Here is a 25,679-nt window from a genome sequence, read left to right as displayed (position 1 = left end):
TGCACACCAGTATTTCTACTTGCACATCATCATCTGCACATCTATCACTCCAGTGTTAATTTGCTAAATTGTAATTACTCAGCTACTATGGCCTATTTATTGCCTTACCTCCTCACGCCATTTTCACACACTGTATATAGACTTTTTTCTATTGTGTTATTGACTGTACGCTTGTTTATTCCATGTGAAACTCTGTGTTGTTGTTTGTGTCGCACTGCTTTGCTTTATCTTGGCCAGGTCGAAGTTGTAAATGAGAACTGGCCTACCTGGTTAAATAAAGGTGAAATAATAATAATAATAATAATAATAATAATTCTCCTAGAAAACAAAAACCCTTGTACAGTTCCCTTACCCATTCGTAATAGCAACTGAATGACAAGATGGCGCAAACAGACATAGCAGCTCAGCTTCTAGCTCCTAAGCCACTTTGCAGTATATATTTTTCTGTGTGTGTTATTTCTTACATTATTTGCCCAGAATGTTTTTTTTCTTATTACATACAGCCGGAAATAACTTTTGGATATTTGAGCGGCGGTAATTCACCAGCATTTGTATTTCTATTTGTATTTATTATGGATCCCCATTAGCTGCTGCCAAGGCAGCAGCTACTCTTCCTGGGGTCCGGCAAAACTAAAACAGTTATACAATTTTAAAAACATTACAATACATTCATTACAGAATTCACAACACACTAAGTGTGTGCCCTCAGGCCCATACTCCACTACCATATATCTACAATGCAAAATCCATGTGTACGTGTGTGTATAGTGCGTATGTTATCATGTGTATGCATGTGTCTGTGCCTATGTTTGTGTACTGTGTTACTTCACAGTCCCCGCTAGGTGCCTAGGCTGTATTATTTACCTGGTTTTTAAATCTGATTCTACTGCTTGCATCAGTTACCTAATGTGGAATAGAGTTCCATGTAGTCATGGCTCTATGTAGTACTGTGCACCTCCCATAGTCTGCTCTGGACTTGGGGACTGTGAAGAGACTTGGGGACTGTGGCATGTCTTGTGGAGAATGCATGGGTGTCCGAACTGTGTGCTAGTACCTTCAGCTTGTCAACACCTCTTACATAAACAAGTAATGAGGAAGTCAATCTCTCTTCCACTTTGAGCCATGAGAGATTGACATGTATGTCATTAATGTTAGCCCTCCGTGTACTTTTAAGGGCCAGCTGTGCTGCTCTGTTCTGAGCCAACTACAATTTTCTGAAGTCCCTCTTTGTGGCACCTGACCACACGAACAGTGGTCCAGGTGTGACAAAACCAGGGCCTGTGGAACCTGCCTTGTTGATAGTGTTGTTAAGAAGGCAGAGCTACACTTTATTATGAACAGACTTCTCCCCCTCTTAGCTACTGTTGTATCAATGTTTTGACCATGACAGTTTACAATCCAGGATTACTCCAAGCAGTTTAGTCCCCTCAACTTGCTCAATTTCCACATTATTAGTTACGAGATGTAGTTGAGGTTTCGGGTTTGGTGAATGATTTGTCACAAATACAATGCTTTTAGTTTTAGAAATATTTAGGACTAACTTATTCCTTTCTACCTATTCCGAAACTAACAGCAGCTCTTTGTTAAGTGTTGCAGTCATTTCAGTCGCTGTAGTAGCTGACGTGTATAGTGTTGAGTCATCCACATACATAGACACAGTGGCCTTACTCAAAGCCGGTGGCATGTCGTTAGTAAAGATTGAAAAAAGCAAGGGGCCTAAACAGCTACCCTGGGGAATTCCTGCTTCTACCTGGATTATGTTTGAGAGGCTTCCATTAAAGAACACCCTCTGTGTTCTTTTAGACAAGTAATTCTTTATCCACATTATAGCAGGAGGTGGAAAGCCATAACACATAAGTTTTTCCAGCAGTGGACTATGATCGATAATTTTAAAAGCTGCACTGAAGTCTAACACAGCCCCCATAATCATTTTATCATCAATTTCTCTTAGCCAATCACCAGTCTCTGGACAATAAAGTAGATGAGCTTAGGGTGAGGATTTCCTTCCAGAGAGACATCCGGGACTGTAACATACTCTGTTTCACGGAATCATGGCTCTTTCGGGACATGCTGTCCTTGTCCATACTGGCAGCTGGGTTCTCAGTACATCTCTTAGATAGAAGTAAAGAACTCTCCGGAAAGAAGAAGGGCGGTGGTGTATGTTTCATGATTAACTACTCATGGTGTGATTGTGATAACGTACAGAAACTCAAGTCCTTTTCTTCACCCGACCTAGAATACCTCACAAGTTTTACCCCCCAAGAGAATTCTCTTCGGTAATAGTCACACGACCCTCAAGAAACCACATTTCCTGAGGCCGCATTTATTGTAGCTGTGGATTTTAAGAAAGCAAATTTGAGGAACACGCTACCAAAGTTCTATCACCACATTGAATAAAGTACTCACACTGCAAAAATGCTTGACCACTGTTACTCCCCTTTGCCTACAAGGCCCTCCGCCTTCACTTCGGCAAATCAGATCATGACTATGTTTTACTCCTCCCTTCCTATAGGCAGAATCTCAAACAGGAAGTACCCGTGCTAAGGTCTATTCAACACTGGTCTGACCAATCAGAATCCATGCTTCAAGATTGTTTTGATCATGCTGGAATATGTTCCATGTAGCCTCTGAGAATAACATTGACGTATACTCGGACACAGTGACTGAGTTCATCAGGAAATGTATAGGGGATGATTACATACCAACAATGAGGAGAGAGCCTTCAGGGAGGAGGTGAAGGCCCTGGCAGAGTGGTGCCAACAAAATGAAGGAGCTGATCGTGGACTTCAGGAAACAGCAGAGGGAGCACGCCCCTATCCACATCGATGGGACCGCAGTGGAGAAGGTGAAAAGCTTCAAGTTCCTTGGCATACACATCACTGACAATCTGAAATGATCCACCCACACAGACATTGTTGTGAAGAAGGCGCAACAGTGACTCTTCAACCTCAGGAGGCTGAAGAAATTCAGCTTGGCCCCTAAGACCCTCACAAACTTTTACAGATGCACAATTAAGAGCATCCTGTTGGGTTGTATCACTGCCTGGTATGGCAACTGCACAGCCCGCAACCGTAGAGCTCTCCAGAGGGTGGTGTGGTCTGCCCAACGCATCACCGGGGGCATACTGCCTGCGCTCCAGGACACCTACAGCACCAGATGTCACAGAAAGGCCCCAAAAAAATCATCAAGGACATCAACCACCCAGGCCTCGGCCTGTTCACCCCCCTACAATCCAGAAGGCGAGATAAGTACAGGTGCATCAAAGCTGGGGCCGAGAGACTGAAAAACAGCTTCTATCTCAAGGCCATCAGACTGTTAAATAGCCATCACTAGCTGGCTACCACCTCTATCACCGCTACCACCGCTATCAACTCTGCACCTTAAAGGCTGCTGTCCTAATTACATATATATGGAATCACTGGTCACTTTAACAATGGAACACTAGTCACTTTAATAATGTTTACATACTGCTTTACTCATCTCATATGTATATACTGTATTCTATTCTACTGTATTTTAGTCAATGTCACTCTGACATTACTCATCCTAATATTTAAATATCTCTTACTTCCATTTTTCTACTTTTGATTATTTGTATTGTTTTGAATTGTTAGATACTACTGTTGTGAATTGTTCGATACTACTGTTGTGAATTGTTCGATACTACTGTTGTGAATTGTTCGATACTACTGTTGTGAATTGTTAGATACTACTGTTGTGAATTGTTAGATACTACTGTTGTGAATTGTTAGATACCACTGTTGTGAATTGTTAGATACCACTGTTGTGAATTGTTAGATACCACTGTTGTGAATTGTTAGATACCACTGTTGTGAATCGTTAAATACTACTGTTGTGAATTGTTAGATACTACTGTTGTGTCACGTCCTGACCCTAGTAAGATGTCATTTTCTATAGTAGAGTAGGTCAGGGCGTGACAGGGGGTGTTTTGTGTTTTTCTAGGTTTTCTATTTCTATGTTTGTGTTCTAGGTTTTCTATTTCTATGTTTTTTTGGGGGGGTTGATCTCCAATTGGAGGCAGCTGGTCCTCGTTGCCTCTGATTGGAAATCATATTTAAGTAGGGGTTTTTCTTCCTGGGTTTTTGTGGGTAGTTGTTTTCCGTTTTGTCTGTAGTACCTGACGGAACTGTTTGGTCATTTTGTTGTTTTCTTTTTAAGTGTATTCATTATAAGAAATATGAGCACTTCACACGCCGCGCCTTGGTCCCCTTTATACGACCCATGTTACAGAACTACCCACCATGACTGGATCAAGCGGCGTGCCCGGGCAGAAATGGACACCTGGTCACATACAGAGTGGATGGAGAGGAGGAACTGGACTTGGGGTCAGGTAATTGAAAGATATCGGAGCCTACCTGGGAAAAACGAGAGGCAGCCCCAAAACATTTTTTTGGGTGGGCACACGGGAAGTTTGGCTGGGCCTGGGGTGAGGCCTGAGTCAACTACCCGTGCTTTTTGTGGTAAGCATGTGCCTGCCTCTCGCACTCTCTCTCCAGTGCGCCTCCATAGCACAGTACGTCCTGTGCCTGCTCCTCGCGCTCTCCCTCCAGCGCGCCTCCAGAATCCAGTACGTCCTGTGCCTGTTCTTCGCACTCTCCCTCCAGTGAGCATCCATAACCCAGTACGGCTGGTGCCTGCTTTGAGCACTCGGTCCTCAGTGCATCTCCCCAGTCCGGTGAGACCGGTTCCTGCTCCACGTACAAAGCCTCCAGTGATAATCGATGGTCCGACGCCTGTAGAGATGATCCATGGCACTAAGCCTGTAGGGATATTCCATGGCACGAAGCCTGAAGAGGTAATCCATGGCCCGGAACCTGAAGAAATAATCCTTGGCAAAAAGCCTGGAGGGATTATAAATGGTCTGGAGCCTGTAGGGATAAACCATGGCACGAAGCATGTAGGAATAATCCATGGCCCGGCATCTGTAGAGATAATTCATGGTAAGAAGCCTCCAGTGATGATCCTTGGCGCGGAACCTGTAGAGATGATCCATGGCACGGAGCCAGCAGCAACGGTCACTAGTCCGGAACCTATTATGACGCCTCCCAGTCCGGAGCCTCCGGCGATGCTCCTCAGTCCGGAGCCTCCAGCGATGCGCTTCAGTCCGGAGCCTCCAGCGGCGGTCCGCAGCCCGGAGCCTCCAGCGGCGGTCCGCAGCCCGGAGCCTCCAGCAATGATCTACAGTTCGGTTCCTTCGACGACGATCCACGGTCAGGTGGTAATAAAGCAGAAGGATCAGCGGGTGGAGCAGGAAGTACGCCCCGACCCGAAGCCTCCTCCTATGCTGGAGGTTAAGGTTAAGGTTATGTGGACTGCATTTGAGCCGCCATAGACAATTATCACCCCCCCTACCCTCCCTTTAGTTTTTTTGTTTTTTGGGGGGGTTTGTTGCATTCGGAGTCTGCACCTTTGGGGGGGTACTGTCACGTCCTGACCCTAGTAAGATGTAATTTTCTATAGTAGAGTAGGTCAGGGCGTGACAGGGGGTGTTTTTCTATTTCTATGTTTGTGTTCTAGGTTTTCTATTTCTATGTTGTTTTTTTGGGGTTGATCTCCAATTGGAGGCAGCTGGTCCTCGTTGCCTCTGATTGGAGATCATATTTAAGTAGGGGTTTTTCTTCCTGGGTTTTTGTGGGTAGTTTTCCGTTTTGTCCGTAGTATCTGACGGAACTGTTTGGACATTTTGTTGTCTTCTGTTTTAAGTGTATTCATTAAAGGAAATATGAGCACTTCACACGCCGCGCCTTGGTCCCCTTTATACGACCCATGTTACATGTTGTGAATTGTTAGATACTACTGCACTCTTTCTGCTACACCCGCAATAACATCTGATGAATATGTGACCAATAAAATTAGATATTATTTGATTTGAATGAAGTATATGGATAAATTGTAAAAACACAACCATACTAATTTAACAAGTGCTCTTGTTATTTCCTCATGTAGAATAATGAGAATCATATTCCAGTCAGCACCCCAGTTTACTTGACACAACTGTGGGAAGCATTGGACTCTACATGGGCCAGCATCCCTATGGAACGCTTTCGGCACCTTGTAGAGTCCTTCCCCCAGACGAATTGAGGCTGTTCTGAGGGCAAAGGGGGTTGCAACTGAATATTAGTTTTGTACACAGTGTAAATGGCATCCACACTTCAAAACAAGGACTTCAAGGATCTTTGAAGAGTTAAGAAACGAGCGCCTTTTTTAACTTATTTTTATTTTACCAGGTAAGTTGACTGAGAACACATTCTCATTTCCAGTAATGACCTGGGGAATAGTTACAGGGGAGAGGAGGGGGATGAATGAGCCAACTGGAAGCCTGTAAACAAAGAGAATAGAGTCCTCCAGAGGAGTGTTCAGATGGTTACTAATGGCATCGGGGAGACTTTTAATTGCAGTGTCTTCTCCACAGTTGTTGTGGGCACAGAGGCGATTCGTATGTGGAATTAGCGAGGAGCTAATCAACAAGGTGGGAAAGAGCCTAGCAGAGCACAGTAGAAGTGGGAAGACTGGGCGTCACACACGATATTAACCTTGATTGTTTGTCTTGCTCTGTCTACACAGCTATCCTGTAATGACAAATAAGAGGACACACCAACCATTATGGTGAGCAGGGGGCTATTACTCAGAAAGGGCCTGTTGTTGAATGCCACTTACAGGTGTGTCAGAATTGCCGGAGAAACGTCGCTTCTCGACAGGTTCTGCCAAGCATATCTAATGCTACTTTAAATTTTATCGCAATTATAAACCTTGAATCTGCATTTCAAACAAGCAGACTGAGTGATTCAGGCTCGCGAGTGGCTCTGCATCTCAGTGCAAGCCGCATCACTACAGTCCGTGGTTCAAATCCAGGCTGTATCTCATCCGGCCGTGATTGGGAGTCCCATAGGGCATCGCACAATTGGCCCAGTATCGTCCAGGTTTGGTCGGGATAGGCTGTCATTGTAAATAAGAATTTGTTCTTAACTGACTTGTCTAGTTAAATAAAGGTGTAATAATAATAATAATTCACCCACTCAGCTTCTCTGACAGGGGGATAGATGGGGGAGAGAGAGGAGGAAGCGTGTGAAAGATGTGTGTGTGAGAGAGATGTTTTCATTGATGGAGTTTCCATAATCGACTACCCTAGTGGTTTTTACTGTCTCACTATAAGCACTGATAATGTTACTCCTCATGGCCGACCACATTTATTGGCATTTTAATGTCTTATTCTTTATTGTGGCACTGCAGCGGATGAAAACGCATCGATATTTTGGCATCTTTTTGTCAGAGAGGGCATTTCATACTAGCTCTCGGTGAGACTTTATGGTGCAGTAGAATATATGTCTATTCCCTAGCTGGCTGTTTTATGATTGCCAAAACACTTCAATATTGTGTGGAGTAGTACAGCAGTCATGTAAGAACTGTATTAAGGTTCGGGATGTGCAGGGGGACTATGTGGGAAGGGACATGTTCAAATTGGCATATGAGGCAGTAATGAAACTGACATGATACTTTGGGCTGTTGGTCAGTGTCCAATACAACAAATGGACACTGGCCATTAAGTGAACGTTATTTATAATAAGAGTTACATGGAGAAAATCAGACCTCTCTGAAATGAAAATGGATGGCCCTCCCTTCAGCAAAATAAATGTAACCTAAACCCACCCTGAACACTTTAAAAAAACAAGTGACCCTCCCCTATACCCCAAATAATAATTAAAGCAGAGTGGAAAGCAGAGAATATGCTTACCGTTTACCCTCACTTCTTGGAGAGATATGCCATTTTAAAAACTGTTTTTTTTTGTCCTGTAAAAATGACATGGCAACGCAGGACTTTTGATTGCACACAGGGCTGCGGGATAGAAATTTGTGTTTTCTTACCTTTATTTAACTAGGCAAGTCAGTTAAGAACACATTCTTGTTTACAATGACAGCCTAGGAACAGTGAGTTTACTTCCTTGTTCAGGAGCAGAACGACAGATTTATACCGTGTCAGCTCGGGGATTCGATCTAACAACCTTTTGGTTACTAGCCCAACGCTCTAACAACTAGGCTACCTGCCGCTGGGTTCACAGACCACTGTGGACAAGAATAGGGTTGGAAACATCTCCTTTATATTAAAACCATTGCATGAATTTATCATCGTATTTGCAGGTCCAGAAAAAATTGCCTTTTATAAACATTTCATGCAATTCTACGTAATTTTACATATTAGCAGAATATTTTTTAATACCACACAAATTACCTAAATTACAGGCTAAGACTGGACAGAGACATAGGCCTGTGTTCATCTTATCATATTTCTCCAATGCCAAACCAGTGTTTTTGTTGTTTGCAACGAAACTGTCCCTGTTAACAAATAATTAAATCTGAGCCGTCATTAGGAATCTGAGCATGGTACTTTCAAAAGTTAGACCTACCTTTCCACCCCAGACAGAGAGTAGGCCTACTGACGCAGAAAAATGCGAGCTTTAACTCCTGGTTTCTCTTCTTCCATGGCTTAACCCAATGATAGAAGGTCACAAGTATTTCCCTGAAAGCTGTCTGGGTTTAAACATCTTCTATTGTACATAAAGTGGACAACTTAATGAATTGAAAGTGACAGAATTAGATTACTTCCCAAGCAAAGTCCATTCTTTGTATCCTCGGCTATAGAAGGTTGTAGCTCAGCCTATGAATGTCAAAGAAACTAAACAATTATATCCCACTATACATCGGAGTCACGTCTTTCCCCGGTATTTTACTTCGTGTTTTGAGCATAAAACATCATTGACCAAAGCGCTGTTTATAACCGTCATCGATAAAAGACAATACCGTGCAGCCGTATTCATTGACCTGGCCAAGGCTTTCGACTCTGTCAATCACCACATTCTTATCGGCAGACTCAACAGCCATGGTTTCTCAAAAGACTGCCTCGCCCGGTTCACCAACTACTTCTCAGACAGAGTTCGATGTGTCAACTTGGATGGCCTGTTGTCTGGACCTCTGGCAGTCTCTATGGGGGTGCCACAGGGTTCAATTCTCAGGCCGACTCTTTTCTCTGTATATATTAATGATGTCGCTCTTGCTGCTGGTGATTCTCTGATCCACCTCTACGGAGACAACACCATTCTGTATACTTCTGGCCCTCCTTTGGACACTGTGTTAACAACCTCCAAACGAGCTTCAATGCCAGTAAAATGCAAGTAAAACTAAATGCATGCTCTTCAACCGATCACTGCCCGCACCTGCCCGCCTGTCTAGCATCACTACTCTGGACGGTTCTGACTTAGAATATGTGGACAACTACAAATACCTAGGTGTATGGTTAGACTGTAAACTCTCCTTCCAGACTCACATTAAGCATCTCCAATCCAAAATTCAATCTAGAATCAGCTTCCTATTTCACAACAAAGCATCCTTCACTCATGTTGCCAAACATACCCTTGTAAAACTGACTATCTTACCGATCCTCGACTTCGGCGATGTCATTTACAAAATAGCCTCCAACACTCTACTCAGCAAATTGGATGCAGTCTATCACATTGCCATCCGTTTTGTCACCTAAGCCCCATATACAACCCACCACTGCGACCTGTATGCTCTCATTCGCTGGCCCTCGCTTCATATTCGTTGCCAAACTCACTGGCTCCAGGTCATCTATAAGTCTTTGCTAGGTAAAGCCCCGCCTTATCTCAGCTCACTGGTCACCATAGCAGCACCCACCCATAGCACGCGCTCCAACAGATATATTTCACTGGTCATCCCCAAAGCCAACTCCCCCTTTGGCCGCCTTGCCTTCCAGTTCTCTGCTGCCAATGACTGGAACGAATTGCAAAAATCACTGAAGCTGGAGACTCATATATCCCCCTCACTAACTTTAAGCATCAGCTGTCAGAGCAGCTTACCGATCATTGCACCGGTATGCAGCCCATCTGTAAATAGTCCACCCAACTACCTCATCCCTATATTGTTTTAGTTTTTTTGCTCCTTTGCACCCCAGTATCTCTACTTGCACATTCATCTTCTGCACATCTATCACTCCAGTGTTAAATTGCTAAATTGTAATTATTTCGCCACTATGGTCTATTTATTGCCTTACCTCCCTAATCTTACTTTATTTGCACACACTGTATATAGACTTTCTATTGTGTTATTGACTGTACGTTTATTTATGTGTAACTCTGTGTTGTTTGTCGCACTGCTTTGCTTTATCTTGGCCAGGTCACAGTTGTAAATGAGAACTTGTTCTCAAAAAATGTTTTAATTATATAATCAAATGTTTTATTTTCTTCAAACTCTTGAGCTAACAATTGGTAGGCCTGTGCCTTTTTCCATTTTCTTTAATAAAAGGTAGTCCTATGGCATACCCTCTCATACCCGTTAAATTCGAGTCCTGGTTTTAACTGAACAGCCCTTCACTAACATGGAGGTAGGCTCTATTTAAAGAGTTGTGGTTGGAGGAATTGGCAGACAAATCTATGGATATAGCAGCCTATAGCCTAATTTCTCCTGTCAAACAGGTAGGCTTACCTCTTATTTATTAAATAGGAAGAAATAGGCTCCAACACAAAGGGTTAGTATTAGTAAAGTCTACGGTTGAAATGAATTATGCCTACTCAAATTGGCCTACTTTCAGCACCATGAGCTGTCCATTTTTTGATTGCTTCAAGTTTCAGCACCACAATGTAAATTACTTAAATCTGAATTATTGTGAGGTCAATAACTCTGATAAATACATCATGGGCAAGAAACATTGTTTTATTAAAATCAATTAGAGGAGTAGCAAGCTATCAAAGTTGACCTCTGTCCTCCTCATCGTCACACTCTCATCTTCAAACTGAACAGAACATAGGCTATAGACTAGTCGGTGTTTTGGAATAGACCTAATCCCCCCCAAAATCTGAATAATTATTTGACTCTCCTCCTGAACTGCCTCTGTAGGCAGTTAAACTGCACTGTCGGTTAGGGGCTCGTAAGTAAGCATTTCACAGTAAGGTCTACACCTTTTGTATTCAGCGCATGTGACTAATAACATTTGATTTGATGTAATGCAGCCCAGTTTTATTTAGACCATCCCAGCAGCGCAAAAGACTAGGAAGTACATTTTCGTAGAAATATGACTTGTGCTTCTCCGAGCATGCACTTTGTAGCCTCTCAGAGATGAGGGGCGGCATCGGGCACACATCGATATATAGCCTAATAAGCAATTAATTCTAAAACACTGAGAAATATTGACATTTCATCAATTACAAATTACATGACACTCCCCTGGACTACATCAAAAAACACTAAACCCTCCCCTTGACTGAAATTGAAAAAGCATGACCCTCCAGGTACCATTTCTGTCAATTTCAATCCATCTCTTACGGTGGCACTCCACAACTGAGCCATTGTCTCTTACTGGCAACACGGAAGGTGGAAATACAAGTACTGTAGTCTGAATCAAAGGTTATGAAAGGTTATGACAAAGGTACAGTGATGTAGCTTTTCCATTTCCTTTTTGTTGAGTCGCTGATAGAGCCTATATCTTCCGGCCAAGGCTTTGGTGTTACATATCAGGACCATGTTCCACTCTGTGACAATCAAAATTCCTTCAGAAGCTATGACTTTGAGTACATTGGAATACAATTGATTTAGGATGCCGATCCAAGCACTTGTTTTACCATTGGTTCATATAATGATTGACAGGTGAGATAAGTAGTAAGGATTGGCTAAGGACCTCAAATTCTTAACCATTTGATTAGCTTTAACAGCTTCTTTATCATGAACTTCACCTCAGAGAGAAAAAAGGGTTTGGTGAAAGCCCAGAATCTAATCTTTACAGTTACATGAGAGGTGAACCCTAAAAATATCCAGGGGAAACTTTGAACAGATCTGTCCTAAATACAATCTCTTCCTGCCAGACACAGTTGGTTTTAAACCCTCTTCTAGCTGATCTCTGTATTATTTATTTAGGATAGACACCGCATATTTTTCAAATCGGAGATTCTGACAACACCTCAGAGCAAGAAAGCCTTTTCTATCTGTGAGCTAAAAAGGCACTCAGGGTTGAGGATAGGTATTTATGGGGTTACCTAGGGTTCAGCGCTGGGGCCAACCTGATGGCTCATCATTAGGTAATGGACCTTATTTGATAAACGGCACAAGCGATGCACTTTCATCACCAAAAGGAACCAATGTTTTAAGTGGATCATTCTCAAATTCTGCACTGTACTCTGGCATCTGTTGACATATGAATGATCTTAAATAGGTTAGGTTAAAAATTATCTACACATTTTCTGAAGTAGAATTCTGTGCTCATTTGATTTGTACCGACGTCAGCCAAACCTGAAGGTTTCTAAATGGCCAGACACAGAATAGGAAGGACTTGGAAGACACACTGTTTTTGAATTTGCTGAGTCACTAAATGGGGACAAAGGAACGCACACAGAGCCATTACAGTAATCCATTTTGAATGGAAAAACAGAATTGCGGTGGTACCTTAATCAATGGCAAAACATTTTAGCCTAATTAAATTAGAGACTGTCGCCTCAGCTGGCCTTTCGTCATAATGATAATGAACCCCTTGGCCCCATTCAAATGCTCCTTATCGCTAACCGGTTGAAGAGTAAACATTATGGTCCTTGTTTCATTAAAATAAAACTTCCTTAATTGATTTCCAAATTAAATGATGGCCTACTGTCTCGGAACGTTTGTCAGAATCAACCACTGGACCATCAAACACAATAGATAAAACCCAGCTGATTGAGTCAAAGTAAACCAGTGATGTCTTAATCCGCTTGTTGGCTATTATCGCAAGTTGCATAGTCAAAGGGATTTTACTTTGTATTGGTTGCGAGGCTATTCGTCATGGGAGGGTTTATCACACCTTCAGCCTGTGATGTCAGGGCGGCATCTGGCCAAAGGGACAGAGGGTTGTGTCAGTCGCTGCATGGATTTCTTTCTAATGCATTCCATGGCATCCCACAAGACCTGGCCATATAATCTTATTATACTGAACAAAAATATAAACTCAACATGTTAAGTGCTGGTCCCATTTTTCATGAGCTCAAATAAAAGATACCAGAAATGTTCCATAGGCACAAAAAGCTTATTTCTCTCATGTTTAGTGCACAAATTTGTTTACATCCCGGTTAGTGAGCATTTCTCCTTTGCCAAGATAATCCATCCACCTGACAGGTGTAGCATATCAAGCACCTGATTAAACAGCATGATCATTACACAGGTGCACCTCATGCTGGGGGCAAAAAAAGGCCACTAAAATGTGCAGTTTGGTCACACAACACAATGCCACAGATGTCTCATGTTTTGAGGAAGCGTGGAATTGGCATGCTGACTCCAAGAAAGTCCACCAGAGCTGTTGCCAGAGAATTTAAGTTTCATTTCTCTACCATAAGCCGCCTACAACGTCATTTTAGAGAATTTGGAAGTACGTCCAACCAGCCTCACAACCGCAGGCCACGTGCAACCACGGCAACCCAGGACATCCACATCCGGCTTCTTCACCTGCAGGATCATCTGAGACCAGCAACCCGGACAGCTGATGAAATTGAGGAGTATTTCTGTCTGTAATAAAGCCCTTTTATGGGGAAATATTCATTCTAATTGGCTGGCCCTGGCTCCCAAGTGGGTGGGTCTATGCCCTCCCAGGCCCACCCATGGAGGCTTGGGCAAGTAGCTGCGGGGGGCAATGCATATAGTCTGGGTAGCCATTTGATTCGCTGTTCAGGAGTCTTATGGCTTCGGAGTAGAAGTTGTTTAGAAGCCTCTTGGACCTAGACTTGGCACTCCGGTACTCTTTGCCGTGTGGTAGCAGAGAGAACAGTCTATGACTAGGGTGGCTGTAGTCTTTGACAATTTCTTGGGTCTTCCTCTGACACCGTCTGGTATAGAGGTCCTGGTTGGCAGGAAGCTTGGCCCTAGTGATGTACAGGGCCGTATGCACTACCCCCTTAGTGCCTTGCAGTTGGAGGCCGAGCAGTTGCCATACCAGGCAGTGATGAAACCAGTCAGGATGCTCTCGATGGTGCAGCTGTAAAACCTTTTGAAGATATGAGGACCCATGCCAAAACTTTTCAGTCTTCTGGGGGGGAATAGGTTTTGTCATGCCCTCTTGATGATTGTCTTGGTGTGCTGTAAGGGCTGTCGTGAGAAGAAGACCAAGGTGCAGCGGAGTTAGTGTTCATCTTTACATTTAATTCAAACAAAGAGAACACTATACAGAAAAACAGGAAAACCGACAGCCAAACAGTACTGACAGGAAACACACTGAACAGAAACAATTACCCACAAAACCCAAAGGAAAAACATGCTCCTTATGTGTGACTCCCAATCAGCAACAACGAGCTTCAGCTGTGCCTGATTGGGAGCCACACACGGCCCAAAACAAAGAAATACAAAAACATAGAGAAAGGAACATAGAACGCCCACCCAATGTAACACCCTGGCCTAACCAAAATAAAGAACAAAAAAACCCTCTATGGCCAGGGCGTTACATGTTCTTGGACCATTTTAGTTTGTTGGTGATGTGGACGCCAAGGAACTTGAAACTCTCAACCTGCTCCACTAAAGCCCCGTCGAGAAGAATGGGGGCATTCACAGTCCTCCTTTTTCTGTAGTCCACAATCATCTCTTTTGTTTTGATCACGTTCAGGGAGAGGTTGTTGACCTTGCACCACACAATCAGGTCTCTGACCTCCTCCCTATAGGCTGTCTCGTCGTTGTTGGTGATCAGGCCTACCACTGTTGTTTCATCGGCAAACTTGATGATGGTGTTGGAGTCGTGCCTGGCCGTGCAGTCATGAGTGAACAGGTAGTACAGGAGGGGACTGAGCACGCACCAATGAGGGGACCCGTGTTGATGATCAGTGTGGCGGACATGTTGTTACCTATCGTTACCACCTGGGTGCGGCCCGTCAGGAAGTCCACGATCCAGTTGCAGAGGGAGGTGTTTAGGCCAAGGGTCCTTAGCTTAGTGATAAGCTTTGAGGGCACTACGGGGTTGAAAACTGAGCTGTAGTCAATGAATAGCATTCTCACATAGGTGTTCCTTTTGTCAAGTTGTGAAAGGGCAGGGTGGAGTGCAATAGAGATTGCATCATTTGTGGATCTGTTGGGGTGGTATGCAAATTGGAGTGGGTCTAGAGTTTCTGTGACAATGGTGTTGATTTGAGCCATGACCAGCATTTCAAAGCATGTCATGGCTACAGACGTGAGTGCTATGGGTCGGTAGTCATTTAGTCAGGTTACCTTAGTGTTCTTGGGCACAGAGACTATGGTGGTCTGCTTGAAACATGTTTGTATTACAGACTCAGACAGGGAGAGAATGAAAATGTCAGTGAGGACACTTGCCAGTTGGTCAGCGCATGCTTGGAGTACACGTCCCGGTAATCCATCTGGCACTGTGGCCTTGTGAATGTTGACCTGTTTAAAGGTCTTACTCACATCGGCTGCGGAGAGCGTGATCACACAGTCATCCGGAACAGCTGGTGCTCTCATTCATGTATCATTGTTACTTGCCTCAAAGCGAGCGTAGAAGTAATTTAGCCTGTCTGGTAGTCTCGTGTCACTGTGCAGCTCTCGGCTGTGCTTCCCTTTGTAGTCTGTAATAGTTTGCAAGCCTTGCCGCAGCCGACGAGCGTCGGAGCCATTGTAGTACAATTCGATCTTTGTCCTGTGTTGATGCTTTGCCTGTTTTATGGTTCGTCGGAGGGCATAGCAGGATTTCTTATAAGCTTCCGGGTGAGAGTCCCGCTTCTTGAAAGTGACAGCTCTACCCTTTAGCACAGTTTGGATGTTGCCTGTAATCCATAGCTTCTGGTTGGGGTATGTTCGTACTGTCATTGTGGGACGACGTCATCGATGCACGCATTGATGAAGCCAGTGACTGATGTGGTGTACTTCTCAATGCCATCGGAAGAATTCCGGAAAATATTCCAATCTGTGCTAGCAAAACAGTCCTGTAGATTAGCATCTGCTTCATCTGACCACTTTTTTTATTGACCGAGTCAAGGGTGCTTCCTGCTTTGTTTTTTGCTTGTAAGCGGGAATCAGGAGGGTATAATTATGGTCAGATTTGCCAAATGGAGGGAAACGGAGAGCTTTGTATGCTTCTCTGCGTGTGGAGTAAAGGTGGTCTAGATTTTTTTCTCTCTGGTTGCACATTTAACATGCTGATAGAAATGTGGTAAAACGGATTTAAGTTTCCCTGCATTAAAGTCGATGGCCACTAGGTGCGCCACCTCTGGATGTGCTTTTTCCTGTTTGCTTATGGCCGTATACAGCTCATTGAGTGCGGTCTTAGTGCCAGCATCGGTTTGTGGGGGTAAATAGACAGCTACGAAGAATACAGATAAACTCTCTAGATAGATAGTGTGGTCTACAGATTGTCATGAGATACTCCACCTCAGGCGAGCAATCCTCGAGACTTCCTGTGATATCGTGCACCAGCGGTTGTTCACAAATATACACAGACCGCCACCCCTTGTCTTACCAGAGGCTTCTGTTCTATCCTGCCGATACAATGTACTGTATAACTCACCAGCTGTATGTTATTCATGTCGTCGTTCAGCCACGACTCGTTGAAACATAAGATATTACAGTTTTTAATGTCCCGTTGGTAGGATATATGTGCTTGTAGTTTATTATCGAGCGATTGTACGTTGGCCAATAGTACCGATTGCAAAAGCAGATTAGCCACTCGTCGCTGGATCCTCACAAGGCAACCCGAACTCCTTCTGTGAAACCTCCGTATCTTTCTCCTGCGAATGACAGGGATGGGGGCCTGTTCGGGTGTCGGGGGTAAATCCCTCTCGTCCGACTCATTAAAGAAAAATGATTCATGCAGTTGCAGGTGAGTAATCGCTGTCCTGATGTCCAGAAGCTCTTTTCGGTCATAAGAGACAGTAGCAGCAGCATTATGTACAAAATGAGTTACAAACAATGTGAAAAAACAAACAAAATAGCATGGTTGGTTCAGAGCTCGTAAAACGGCAACCATCCCCTGCGGCACCATCATCATACTCCTGGTAAAGCAAAAACCAAAATGTGCATCCCTTGGGTTCCCAAGGACCGAGTTTGGGAAATGCTGCATTATTTGGTGAAGCTGTATTCTTACGCAAAATGAAACCACAAAGGTAAATATGTGTGTATTGATTTATGGTGCTGTCAGGTGCTAACTATGTCACCTTGACTGGTTTATTATTGATCTTTACAAGACAATGTGAGAGAAAATATTCAACTAAGTTTTGCTATTGATATCCAATTTTAAGTCAAGGGGAAGGTACAATTAAATCACAGCCTAGATTAAGAAAGAAGAATACTACCATTTCAAAACAAACAATCATAACTCAGGGTCATAGAGAACACAATTAGATTACATTTGAAATCGAGATAAATTTGATCTAGGTAAAATTTCCATTGCAGTCAAAATAATTTAAAAGTAAAGTTATGAAGCTTCTTTCTTGTTATAGAGCTAGGCTTATGCCAACTTATGAACTAGCTCAGTTGAAACAAACTAATGCCCTGGTGCATTGTCAAGGAAAGTTCACTGAAGGAAAATACATCCCATGTCATAGAGGTCATTTTATTAGACCGAGTTCTTCTCAGCCTTCCCTCTTCCAGTTCTTTCACTTCAGCCATAGAATTTTACCTAGATCAAATTTATCTCGATTTCAAATTTAATCTAATTGTGTTCTCTATGACCCTGAGTTATGATTGTTTGTTTTGAAATGGTAGTATTCTTCTTTCTTAATCTAGGCTGTGATTTAATTGTACCTTCCCCTTGACTTAAAATTGGATATCAATAGCAAAACTTAGTTGAATATTTTCTCTCACATTGTCTTGTAAAGATCAATAATAAACCAGTCAAGGTGACATAGTTAGCACCTGACAGCACCATAAATCAATACACACATATTTACCTTTGTGGTTTCATTTTTCGTAAGAATACAGCTTCACCAAATAATGCAGCATTTCCCAAACTCGGTCCTTGGGAACCCAAGGGATGCACATTTTGGTTTTTGCTTTACCAGGAGTATGATGATGGTGCAGCAGGGGATGGTTGCCGTTTTACGAGCTCTGAACCAACCATGCTATTTTGTTTGTTTTTTCACATTGTTTGTAACTCATTTTGTACATAATGCTGCTGCTACTGTCTCTTATGACCGAAAAGAGCTTCTGGACATCAGGACAGCGATTACTCACCTGCAACTGCATGAATAATTTTTCTTTAATGAGTCGGACGAGAGGGATTTACCCCCGACACCCGAACAGGCCCCCATCCCTGTCATTCGCAGGAGAAAGATACGGAGGTTTCACGGAAGGAGTTCGGGTTGCCTTGTGAGGATCCAGCGACGAGTGGCTAATCTGCCTTTGCAATCGGTACTATTGGCCAACGTACAATCGCTCGATAATAAACTACAAGCACATATATCCTACCAACGGGACATTAAAAACTGTAATAATTAAAGATAAAAAGAGATTGTACATTTTCCCCCTTTTTGTTCCCCTTCGACCTCCTTCCTCCCGTCCCCCCTCATAATGCCTCCAAACACATTTAAAAAGGGAAAGTCCTTGAGTTACATGTCAGAAAACAAAACAAAAGTATACAATAATGTTACTTCAATACAAGCCAAAATGTAATAGCCTAACAATGTCAGGTGATTAGGTGATCTTATAGGCCTATATAGCAGTAACCTCAAGGGGTGGGGGTGGGGCCAAGAATACTAATCTGGAGGAAGTGTTTGGAGCTGTTCAAAATAGCATATCATCGAGTCCCAGGTGGAATACAATTAGGTGGTTGACCCTCGAATGGTATACATAATTTTTTCAAATTTTAGGAACAGCATCAGATCTTTGAGCCAAAGAGAGGCTAAGGGAGGATCAATAGATTTTTAACCCTTTAAAATCCTTCTGCTGGCTAACAGGGAGGCAAAGGTCAGAGAAGGATTGTTTTTTGGTACTCCAAAAATAGCAATTTCTGCACTAGGCTGCAACTTTAAATCAAATGCTTCAGAAAGGGTTTTAAATATAGTGAACCAATAGTCTGCCAGATGAGGAAAGGACCAGAACATGTGGGTCAAGTCCGCCAAGAAGCTTTTACACCTGTCACATGTACCATAAATATTACCTTAGACTGTATAAGGCTGAGCCGGGCACAAGAGTAGCTTCCATTTAAACTAAGTAAGGCACTATTCCAGACTTTAGCAGTGATCTCTCCACCAAGTTCCTTTTCCCATTCAGATCGGATTTTAACAGAATAATTTACAACGCCAGTTTTAAATAATTTGAACTCAAATATTAACAGTGGCACTCAATAGTCGATCAGTTACATCCTCCATTGGCTTTAACAAACGCAAATAGCCAAATAAAATGCTTCTGTTGGCCAAGACTTCGGGCCCATGGGTTGTGTTATGGGCGCGCTCCATGCCACGCTCCCTCAGCCACACTGCGCAAATGTGTCCACGACCACAGGGAGTAAAATATGATACTCAGGCACAGCACGACCACAAAGACTACAGCAGGGAACGCACTCCACAAACACGAAGGCCAAAATATTCCAATGTCAGAGTCTTGGTTGAAGCGAAAGCTAAATATATCCAAACACCCACTCAATCAAACAAATGCATTACAGTCACATGAAAGCAAATGCAAACAAGAAATGTACCCGAGTCAAACTCTGAGATTGTAGCATTAGTAAATAGTCTATACAGACTTGCTAATGCCAACTTAGTTCAAACAAAACATAACAAACCCATGTTGGCTATTTAACATGTGTTAATAGTGCCAGCTAAGCTAGACAGCTAGCCACTTTTACTTACATGGATACAGGTCTTTGTTCAGTTGATTCTAGATGTAGCTAGCTAGGTGTCCATATGTCAAGCTATATCTCAGCTAGCTAGCCACTAGAAATGGTAGAGAAGTGTTCAGATAAATCCACCGCCACATTCAAATAACCCAGTCAGTGCTTGAGCACTCAGGTTTTTGTTGTGCATGCTAGCAAGTCAGCCAAATGTCCCTGTTGTCTGAAATCTTCTCAGCCAAGTGAAGACGTAATAAAGATTTCCCTGGGTGCTCCTGGAGTTAAGCAATCATCTTGTTACATTGTAAAAATACATTTCAATATAAATGTGGCGTTAGCTAGCCAGATAGTAAACAGTCAAGTATGTCCAGCCAGCTCCCGCTAGCCAGCCAATTTGATTGTGATGTATTATAGCTAACACTGCCACTAATCTCAGTCAAATAAAACAAAATAAAATAAATCGGTTTCTCCCAGATCAAGAAAAATAAACATTGTTTTCACGTGAAAAGTAATATCTAAGTGGATGTCATGAAAATCAGTCCATTGCCAGCCACATATTCCTCCCGCCATGGCTAGCCAGCTGGGTCGCTTCTTCTATCAACTTTACTCTTCGTGCCAGACATAGAATGCTTTAGCCTCGGCCAGTGTGTCAAAAATTAGGGTCTCTCCCTCGCAAAAGACACAAAGACGGGCAGGGTGTAGGAACTGAAACTTTATCCCCTTCTTGTAGAGACAGGTTTTTAGGTTCTTGAATTCAGCTCTTTTCTTCATGATATTGGCACTCAGGTCCGGGTAGAATCGTATATCTTGGCCACAGAATTTTGGTTGATGCTCCTTTGCCCAGCACATTGCCCGTTCCTTGTCTCGGTAATGATAAAAGTAGGCCATGATCGCCCTAGGCCGCTCCCCTGAGTTGGGTTTGGGGGTAAGGGATCTGTGCACTCGGTCAAGCTCTGGCGGTTTGTCCTGTTACCCACCAGCATGTCAGAGACAAATTCACTCCAGTCTCAATTCCCTCCATGATGCCAATGATCCAGATGTATTCCCTTCTGGCATAATTCTCCAACAAATCTACCTTGGAAAGTAGAGCTGTGTTGGCCGTTTTCATATGAGAGACAGCTGCCTCTAGCTCAGCAATACGCTTGGTGTTGTCACTGGAGAAACCTTCTAGTGTAGTGAGGCGTCGCCCAAACGTGTTGACCGTTTCTCGAAAGGCGTCAATGGAAGTTTGGAGAGGTGCCAGTGAAGTGCTGAGGAGACAAGCCATATCCTCTTTTAGGCTACTTCTTTGTTTAGCTAGCTCAGCTACAAGTGTGGTCATAGTAAAGGCCTCCAACTCTGCATCAGGGCTGGCCGCGGCAGCCATTTTCGGCATTCGAGTAGTTGGTTCGACCTTCAACGATATGTTGGTTGTAGCAGTTCTTTTTTCTAAAAGAATATAACCAACTGATACATCTACATAAAAACTAACAGAGGCATGTAAAAATAAAGTTTAAATGGGGACCTCTCTCAAACACATCTTCTTCGATCGACCGACCGGAAGTCTCCCAGTATACTACAGTCTATTACAGAATTGTATAGTAAGTACTATAATATTCTATAGTAAACTGTAGTATTTTTTCATGTGGGTAAACGAAATTGGCAAGGGAATTGAAACAATGGAATTAAACATTTCTAAGTTCAACCCAAACTTTAATGAAATGCAAAGTTGATTACTATTAGGAAATACCAATTAGGGAAAAGGAAGCGCATTACAATTTGTGATTAAGAGGGTGCACCAATTGTATTATTGTATGTTACAGTCAACTAGCAAGAGCATGCCATGTACTTGCAACATTGAGTTATTGTTGTATATATCTTTTTTTTTGCAGAACAATTATAGGTGTGTTGTAGGTCGCCGACAACACCAACTGTCTCATACACACATGCAGTCATAGGAATGTCTGACACAACTTTGATAGACCTCTATACAGATTGACATGGCATCCGTATTGGCGTATTCGTTAGCTTCCTTCACATTTTCTAATTTGCTCAATGTGTCAAATAATGCGACAAATCACTATCACGTTCACTGTGCTTCCTGGTTGGACAGCTGACCTGCTCTCTGGGTATTGATTCGGTGTGGGGTTACCAAAGCAGCAGATCGTATTTCCAATTTAAATCCCAAACATTGATCATGCAGCTTAAAAAAGGGGTGAGTATCTTGCCTCACAGCAGCCCTCAATTTGATTAATGAATGCATACGAAGCAAACACACCACCTGTGTCTTTCAATTTCTAAAATGTGCCTCTGTTGTGGTGGAACAAGCCAATAAATTATAAACGTCATCAATGCATGAGTTACGAAAAACTTAAATTGATGTGAGGCATTCATAGTTTCTAAGCGAAGCTGCACATACAGTTCTAAACTTTAATCTGTGCTGATGATTGGCAGATTTCAATGCCAATGCTTTTGTTTTGTCATGGGTGTGTCAAAAACACAAGGAAACCTTCCCATCTCTCTGCTCACTAAACCGAGCACACACGTCAGCTATCAGAGTGCAGGCGTATTAACCAAATATCCTGCCTTTCGAACAGATGGAGATCTATAATCTACTCATCACATCTCCAACAGGCAATTGTCAAGTGTGAATTAATTACACTGAAAGTCTCATTTGCATGAAGAAATGCATCAAGGGCAGGCAGCCACAAAAACCCACAGCTACACCACAAGAGTCAAATACAGATGTAGAATTTTTATTTGATCACTCTTTTGTTGCTGAGAACATTTTGGACTAAAAGTTCAAATCCTGTTGCTGCAAGATTATTTTGTTGAGACAATACTAGTCAAATTAAGATGAGGACAGGTGAGAAAAACATATATGAAATCTTGTAGGGAATGGGGAATAAAGCTGCAAGAGGACAAAAGTCATGGCAGATAGCATTACTGGGATTGGAAGCAATTAGCCTCCAGCAGGCTCTGACATTGAAATGGAGCATTGGCCTGGCAGGAGGAAGTCTCTCTGGCACCACAGCATTTAGTTTTAGGAAGACGTGCATCATCAGCTAATGATTTTTCATATGAAATGGAAATAATGCACGGCTAGCATTGGGGGCCCCTGTGCTTATTTGAAATATGCAGATGGGAACATGTTTTGGTGAAATGCTGAGTGAAATTGACATAACACCATGGTATTAACATGCTTGTGTTTAACTGTATTGAATGTGGTGTGTGGGACTGTAAGGGGCATGTTTATGCCATAGTAGCTAGTTGTTGAGTTTATAGTTGGTTGTTTACTAGTAATAGCCTGTGGTGGTTTCAAAAGGGATTTTGTTTCTTGCGCACAACAAGGTAGGTTGGTAATTCTTCTGAGGTTTAGTCATGGCCACTTGCGCTACACTGCAAGTCACAGCATGTCTGCTTTCAGACAGAGTGCTCAGCAACAGGCATTATCCTTCTCAGCATAGAGTTGCATAATAGGAAAAAAATAAAGTTGTAAAAGCTAAAAAAAAAAAAACACGTAGAAGTAATGGCCTTTTAAGGCTGCGTATTGTACACTGGAGGATTGTATACAAACTATTTCACTGAATCGTATCACATGGAGATCTCCTTTCTGTCTGTACCCAGTATGCTGATGTTTGATTTCAACATCAACTGACAGTAGATTTCCTTCATTTGACTACAATATCTGGTTCCCTTAAAAAAAACATGCTTACCCTAGTGAATATTTGTGAGTTTGTCTTTATCCGACATTAAACTTCAGAATCCTTTCTTGTCTAAACTTCCAAGGCTAATATAACTGAACATATTTACTGAAGATGAGAGTAAAATAAACTGAGAAGAAATGAAAATACCACATGGTTTCATTGGAAATACAAAGTGTGGCGTACTTACAGAATTTAGGGAGAATAACGTCATTAGATTCCACAGTAGTTTGGATGTAGGGGGTTGGTGTTCCCTTGTTCACTGGTTTTGGGATGTTAGGGGGTCCAGGTTGCGTGGGCGGGTCTGTGCGGTACGTCAATGCAGAAGTAGGGGTGTACTGAGTCACTCTGGGGGACTGGGGTACAAAGGGTCCTCCAGTGGGTTTCCCCTCTACTATGACCTCAGGTTGTCCTGTGGTGGTGGTCGTCGGCATGGGGACAGGGGAGGGGTGGGGAAATGACACTGGCAGATCCCGTGTGGGGTCAGAAATGATGATGAAGGGGTTTTGTTCCATGCGATCAGGGTCCAGGTGGGTGGGCGGCTCATACTCAAAGATTCTGTCCACAAAGACCCACTTGAGGCCGGCAGTGCAGAGGGCCAGGCTGAGCAGGCAGGCCAGGATGGGGAGGATGCAGATCTTCTCTGAGCGTAGGCAACTGCGCACCTGTTCCATCTCTATGCACACACAGCAGGTCCCTGCCAAGCCCAATAATCCCAGGGGCCCGGCTCGAACTCCATCGCAATTGTCACCGCCTCCCTCGGTGCCCTCTTCCCCGCCCTCTCCACCTGCCGCAGCCCTCTCCGGCGCCTCCTCGGGGGCTCGTCTAGGATCGGTGCAGGAGTGGGTAAGGGAGGCTGATCCGGGAGGGACAACCAGCCCGGTGGAGGAGTCCTCCGCCTCCACACTCTCCGCCATCCTCCCTCTCTCTCTCTCAGACAGAAGGACCTCTGGACTCAACTCAAAGCACACAGCAGCTGGCTGCGGCGGGTACTGTAAAGTGTGTTGTCCATTATCGGATCGCCATGGTGGGGGTTGGGTGGGAGATGAAGAAGGAGGATGCTTTTCAGAGCCGTGCGAGGTTTACCTTGTTAACGTCTGGTAAATAAACCGATAAGACTTGCGTGACAGGGAGAAAGATTTCTTCACAGGTTCACGCTCTCAGCATTCTCATGGGAAATGTGTTCACAAAACAAGTACCGAAATAGAAGCATCAGATTCAGCACAGCTTAGACGCACAACAAAAGTAGCCCAGAAGACATGATCCAGTTGAGTTCAGTGCAGTTCGCTGGGTGGAATCAGTAGGCGCTCACTCAACTGAGGACTTGAAGAGTGGAGCCAGCTGCTGTGTAAACGCTACGGGCAGGATGTGGCTCTAGCGGCTGGGACAGATCAAGCAGGCACAAGTGGCAGGAGTGGCAGGAGTGACATGCTGTCTGTCTGTGGTGTTCAAGCAGCAGCCGAGAGGGGATGAATCATCTCAGCAGGTCCAGAGAAACAGATCATTAGTGGAGAGAGAGAGAAGCACAATTCGGAAGAATGGCCAAGTCAGGATATTCCCCTTTTCTTCCTCTCCACACCCCTCCTCTCCCCTTTAGCCTCTCTCTCTCTTTTTCTCTCTCTCCCACTCACTCGGTCTCTCTCTTTTTGGTATGTCCACGCACTCTTCGCATCTGCTCCCAGGCTAAACACAAAGCATACAGCTAAACTAGTTTGTACTTGATCCAATTATGAGGAATGGCAACGAATCACAGGCAAGCAGACGGCTCTGGCCTCTCTCTCTTCCTCGCTCTCTCTCTCAACCTCTCAGACTAGACCATTGATTATGCTAATACAAAAATGGGTATGTTTTTTTTGTAAAGGGGTGGGAGCCATTGAAATAGACATATGATCCGTCCCAAGGGGATTGAGCTATTGTTTTATGGCTCTTCCCAGATATCGTCCATCATTTGGCGTGAATGACAATAAAAGGAAAAATCTGTGAAGTAATATTTCCATTAAAATAACCCAATATCAAAACACAATACAATTTTGTCATACTACATGCTTAATTGTTCATACTACAGAGGCACATTTCAGAGCTAGCATGATGTTCTTCTTTTCTCAAAATTCAATATGACACAGATGCATGTTTTGAGCATGTCTGTGTGGAAATAAAAGCTTAGACTTCTGACATTTGGGCAATTCACTCAAAACCAAAAAAGGATTAGG

General features: G+C 43.3%; 1 protein-coding gene across 1 annotated transcript in view; it reads right to left on the bottom strand.

Annotated features, from left to right (window-relative positions):
- The window catches only part of LOC145850273 (uncharacterized), a 64,373-nt gene extending 39,099 nt beyond the window's left edge, over nt 1-25,274 (bottom strand). Inside the window, exon 1 of the mRNA XM_082958060.1 lies at nt 23,660-25,274. Within this exon, the coding sequence (XP_082814186.1) occupies nt 23,660-24,386 (727 nt within the window). The 5' untranslated portion in view covers nt 24,387-25,274. The remainder of the gene's footprint in view (nt 1-23,659) is intronic.
- Nucleotides 25,275-25,679: the final 405 nt, after the last annotated feature.

This window comes from Salmo salar, chromosome 11 (genome assembly GCF_965601325.2).
Source record: "Salmo salar chromosome 11, fSalSal1, whole genome shotgun sequence".
NCBI classification, from domain to species: Eukaryota; Metazoa; Chordata; class Actinopteri; order Salmoniformes; family Salmonidae; genus Salmo; species Salmo salar.
The sequence above is the reverse complement of the archived record's forward strand: the minus strand, read 5'-3'. Positions and strand labels throughout refer to the sequence as shown.